Source organism: Cynara cardunculus, assembly GCF_001531365.2.
Source record: "Cynara cardunculus var. scolymus isolate 2C chromosome LG 10, CcrdV1, whole genome shotgun sequence".
In the NCBI taxonomy this organism is placed as follows: Eukaryota; Viridiplantae; Streptophyta; class Magnoliopsida; order Asterales; family Asteraceae; genus Cynara; species Cynara cardunculus.
This window is the reverse complement of record NC_037537.1, coordinates 23,718,553-23,724,394: the sequence shown is the minus strand read 5'-3', so window position 1 is coordinate 23,724,394 and position 5,842 is coordinate 23,718,553. Positions and strand designations below refer to the sequence as shown.

At 36.1% G+C, this 5,842-nt stretch overlaps 1 protein-coding gene across 2 annotated transcripts; it reads right to left on the bottom strand.

Moving 5' to 3' along the window:
• Positions 1-1,115: 1,115 nt before the first annotated feature.
• On the bottom strand, positions 1,116-4,496 carry LOC112519257 (high-affinity nitrate transporter 2.1-like). Of its 2 annotated transcripts, XM_025127282.1 has the most exons (4): positions 4,488-4,496; positions 2,275-3,075; positions 2,074-2,189; positions 1,116-1,887 (listed from the first exon to the last, which is right to left on the bottom strand). In XM_025127282.1, the coding sequence occupies exons 1-4, from the start codon at positions 4,494-4,496 to the stop codon at positions 1,221-1,223; spliced, it is 1,593 nt and encodes a 530-aa protein (XP_024983050.1). In that variant the 3' UTR covers positions 1,116-1,220. The 2 variants fall into 2 exon arrangements, with proteins under 2 accessions (XP_024983050.1, XP_024983049.1); XM_025127281.1 differs by lacking the exon at positions 4,488-4,496 and having other exon boundaries at positions 2,275-3,084.
• Positions 4,497-5,842: the final 1,346 nt, after the last annotated feature.

Below are 5,842 nucleotides of genomic sequence, written 5' to 3'. Positions count from 1 at the left end.
ATGTACTATAAATTAAATAAATAACTATAAAAATATAAAGTGTAAATATTAAAAATATTTTTCATAGTATATATAACATATAATAATATAATTAAGTAAAAAACTATTCAATATTGGACTCATTTCGAAGGTATTAACGAGACGATTATAATGGTGTGACTTGTTAAAATAAAAATGCACTTTTAAGCATGTTTTAATTGATATACAATTATGTACGTTAATTTGATAAATGTGTAAAATAAAAAATTTAAAAGCAAATGATGTAAAGTAAATTAATTAACTAACTAATTATAAGGGAATGTAAATTTAAAATTGAAATTTTAAAAAATTCGATGTAGAGGGCGTGAGTATGTGAAGATGTGAGTGAGGAGGAGGGGGGTGAGAAGTAACGTAAGGGGGTGGTGGGGATATCAACCCCTGCTCAAACATGTTTTAGATTTATCCTTTCTGGCAGTCTTGTGGTTAAATACTCATCGAAGAGACATCATTTTGTTTTTTGTTTTTTTGGAAAGGGGGGGGGGGGGGGGGGTTGATGCTAATTAATGTCAATATGACTGATCAATATGGTGATTGTCATTAGATGGTAGAGACAACTAAATAGCTAGAATGAGAGAGCTTGTAGGCACCTGGTCCAAAGGTGTATTCTTTCTGTTTAATATTATCAGGCATCACGTAAACCATAACCAGTTACCTCCAACATCCCCATGCCACGTGTCATCATATCAATTAAAACCACAATCTCAATCGCCCAACTTTCATCGCCTGAATCAACATTCGAGACCCAATCTCTCAAAAGATCACAATTTGCAATCAGGGTATGTCACGAGAGTGTGAGAGAGTAGCTCAAAATGCTTTTGGTACTAATTAACCATCTTCGAGATGGAAACTGCTTTTGGTACTAACCATCTTCATGATGGATCTGGCAACGGCCATTTATCAGAGGGTGTTACTTCGCAATTACTTCAGAACCTACTCCATCGATCCCAAGATTGGTGTCTTGAATTATGTCGATTTCTAATTTTGTTCAATTCAATTGAAATTGGATAGATTCAACGGCATATGAGTATATGATATTTTTAACTTGTTTTTATTAAACATGTAATAAGGAAAGTATAAAACTACAATTTACGCTTGTTTAATTAGCTATTTTGACATTGTTTTATGGTATTCAAATAGACATTCTGTTATTTAATTGAACAACATCTGAAATTGTTGGAAAGTCAAACATGGTTGGGGGTGTTATTCGGTGGTGTTGCCGCCGACGCCACCTTCCCTCCACGCTCCGACCGGCTGTTCTCGGCAAACCTCACACTTGCTTGGTGCATCCCTTTCTGCTTCTCTTCCTCCGTCCACTCTGAAACATAGTAATGCTCTTCGCTGCCTTTTACAACGTCTTCACTCGCCGGAAAAAACATGCTTCCCCATTGTGGGAAGTGAACAAAACTCACCGGAATTGTGCAAATTACTATCATGATACCCATGTAAGACAATCCTTTCGCCGTCGAGAATGATGCACTCGCAAAGAATATCAACTGGGTTAGCCCTGATCCGAAGTTCCCACCAGCACCCGTCATCCCTGAGATGATGCCCAGGGACCGCCGGGAAATGAAGGGAATGATACCGAACGTGGCTCCACATGCCGCCTGTGCTCCGATGGAGAAGAGGATCATAAAGGTGATGGCTAAAGGCAGCGAGTTCACTAGGCCGAGTAAGAGGCAACAAACACCGCCAGCTGTTTGGAGGAGCCATAGGTTCCAGAGTCGACCTCGCATTCCCCATCGTTTCGCCATGTAATCCGATGTGAACCCTCCAAAGGGTCGAGCTAAGAGGTTTGCCATTCCGAAAGTGGCCGCAATGATTCCGGCTAGGTGAAGCTTTAGATCAAATCTATCATTCATTACAATAAATAAAAAACTTAATTGATTTTTGTAGTAAATATGTCACTGATTGTTAGACAGAATTTCGCATAACAAATAAATCTGATTATTTTTTATTTTTTAGATCTAAACTTATTTAATCAAACATGGATGCAGTTTATACTTTATAATTAAAAAATAAAAATATATATAGTACCTGTCGTAGAAGTATTCTGCAATCACGTTATCGATCGTTAACTCGACGCCCATCGAGTAGCCATAGAGAAGAACAAAAATCCATGTCCGATAGTTTGTCGCAGCATACCATAATATCTAAAATCAGAAAACAAAACCAAATTAGTAAATAGTAAATAGTAGGCATTGGATCTGAACCCTAAGTAGGTATGAATGTGTGTACCTTGCCGAATTTATCTTTGGCAACATCACCCTTCTTCTGAAGAGCACCAAGGTTACCATCAGGCAAATCTTGGCCAAGAGTCAACACCAGTATCCCCATGATTACGTTAAGCCACCCAGGTATGAAAAACGCTATCCTCCACGCCGTAAACGGTGTCGCTCCCGCCTTCTTGATAATCTCAAACAACACCGGCATCAGGAGCTGCGTGGCTCCGCCACCCATGTTTCCCCACCCGGCAGCCGTCCCATTCACAAGCCCGATAATCTTGCTGTTAAACATGGTACTCATCCAGTACTGGCACGACACAAACGTAGCCAAAGAAAACCCGATCATGAAYCGCACAGCTATGTAGCCACTAGCGTCAGCGACGAATGACATGCAGAACACAGTGGGTGCCGACATCATGATAAGGAAAGCACAGCCGTAACGAGGTCCCAACAAGTCGCATACAGCACCCATCACCAGCCTGGAGAAAATACTACCGGAAACTGAGGCAACCCCAGCGTTTCCTATGTCGGCTTTTGTGAGATTGAGATTGTCGCGGATGATGGGAACCAGCGGAGCAGCGGCAAAGGTGGAGACGAAAGTGGTAAAGAAAGAGATCCAGGAGAGGTGGAAGGTTCTCATGTGAGGGTTTGCAAATGAGAAGAGCTTAAAGACTTTGGCCTTGTGTTCGGAGTCCACCGGGAGGTCGAACTTGGCGGTGGTATCAGTGGGAACCATGGGAGACGCGACAGAGAAGGCCAGCACTGGTTCCCGACCGGTGACTCCATGCATGGAGGTTCCCGGAGAACCTTCAATCTCAGGCATTGTAACTTGAATTCTTACTTAATTTCTCTCTCCAACAGTAATATTTTCTTCTTGTTGTGTTGCTGATATCTTTTCTGGAGCAATGATCGAGGTAGAGTTTATATATAGGCCTCGGGAGACCAATAAAGGTGGATTTATGTTTGTAAATATGGTCAAAGGGTTGACAAATGAGAAGGGGTTAATTTAGATACCCAGAGGAATTCCCAAAAGGTTGTGATCTTTTATGTTTAAGGAATCCAGTGCGCCGCATCCTACGTAAAGGAATAGTGTTTAGGCTCATCGGATATCCCAAAAGATACAGAGTAGGAACTTCAGAAGGAAATTTGGTTTATATGCTCAGTCATACTAAATATATATATACAAGCTCCATGTTGTTCTCTTTTAAAAAAAAAATGTTTGAAGTATTGTATCGTATTTCAGTTGAGAAATAAAGCTACCAGAAAATGTCTTTGGCCTAGCGGTATGTGAGTCATTTGTCTTCTAGGAGGTTAAGGGTTCAAACCTCACCAAAGGTGAGAAGGGTGTGTGAATTTATTTGTTCTATTTGCCGTATATAAATATTATATACTTAAAAAAAAAATCTTCCACAATCTGTTTTCTTTTACTTTTCTTACTCTGAGTTTGTATTTAGGTATAGCAGATTCTAAGCTTTGATATCCAACATTAATATGAATTATTGGATATTGTAGAATAATCTCGATGATTGATAGGAATTTTAAACAACAATGCACGTCAAGTGTGTTTCCGTGTGTTTTATGAAAGCTGAGAAATATATGTTAAATGATATTTTTATATGTTCATTCATAAATGTTTATGCTATTTAGGACATATCTTGTATTATGTATTGTGTTGTGTTATGTATTAGCCATGCATAAACAATTTTACACGATATACAAGAATTGTTTAATTGGAACACACCTACATATATGCCTCGAACGATGACAACAGTTTATAAGTGGGGAATACGAGTCAATCACCTCTACACTTGGGAATAGAGTACGTGACCTATCTTGTATCAATATAAATCCACATGCATAGTAAATATTATGGGCCATTTTATGACGTGACACGAAAGTGGCTTCGTCTAAGATCAATAATCGTATGTATGTTTGTATACATGTATGTGTATGTGTGTGTTATAATGCTAAGATACTCTAATGATAATTATTTAGATCGAGTTGGTCTTTTTAAAGCCATCAACTCCTCATATCACAACCCAAGCTATTCGAGTCTAGAAAGGTTCGCTAACAATATATTCGTGAATAGTTTATGTTTATCTACAATTAAAATACGTACTTAACCACTTTCGTATATATAATATAAAATTAAACTTGATAATACTTATAGTAAATGAGATGCTAATGAAGTACATATATAGTAAAATACATATATCGGCTGATGACACCTCCCATGACTAGTCAAACTGTCAATTAAAAATCGGAACAAATTTTTTAAAGAAATTTTTTATACTCAAATATTACATAATGATATCATTAATGATTTTTTTTACATGTCATTAAAATTGTGTGAGTTATTTGTTGTATTTATCGTATATAAATAGTTATATATATATATATATATATACACACACACACACACATACACACTTGAAATACTATTATCGACTTAGATCACGTTAAAAAGCTAATATTGACTAAGATCACGTTAAAAAGCTTTTTAACCATTGTTTTTATAGTTTTATAAATACAAATTAGAGAATCTTATTTGTTAAAATATAAAAGAGATTATTAAAATAAACGACTTTTACATAATTCTCAATTATTAATTCGTTTCGAACAAGAATATATACATGTTTTAATGGCTAGAATCACTCATTCTTTCACGTTATTTTTTTTTCCTTTTCTTTCTTTTGCATTTCAACCAAAAAAATGATTAGTTTCTAGAGTAAATTATGAATTATGTCCCTAGGGTTTGTTGGATATTTCGATTGGATCCTCAAGTGAAATAATTACAAGGATGGTCATTATGGTTTTATTTTTATTATGAATCAGGTCATGTTAACGTCTGTTTAAAATATTAGTTAACTTAGAAGAATGCAAAACCATTGATATAAAATCCAGATTTGCACAAATGGTTTAAAAAGAAGTTTTGTTGTTAAGTTGTTCTTAAAAATGATGTATGTTTTTGACTTTGTTATTAAAAAATAGGTTTGTGTTGTTGATTTTGTTCTTCAAAAATGGGTTTTTATTATTGATTTTGTTCTTCAAAAACGGGTTTGTGCTACTGATTTGTTCTTCGATTGTTTTTTATGGGTTTGAATCTTTGTTTTTGTTTGATTTTGGGTATAGTTTTTGGGTCTACTTTTTGTTGGATGGGAATACGGAAAGAGATTGGCAAAAACAGGTTTGGGTTTAGAAGAGATAAGACCTATAGAAGACATAGGAATCTGGGTTTGATTCTTGAGTTTTTGAAATTGACAAAACTGGTCATTAAAACAACTACAAGTTTCATAACATAGTGAAAACATGAAAATGCCTCTGTATTAAGGGATATCTTAAACGACTGTTAACATGAGGGACCTTAAGGGACCTAATCAAAATTTTCACCAAACCACAGGGACAAAATTGGTAATTTACCGTAGTTTCTAACTATACAAGAAGTATAAAATTTATAATCAAAGATCCTTTGGCCCACTGATATCCAGACCTTTGGCTTCATGAGAGGTTAACGGTTCAATCATCATCAAAGGTGAAGAGGTTTGTGAATTTATTTGTTGTAAAGATTCATCTAAACCGCT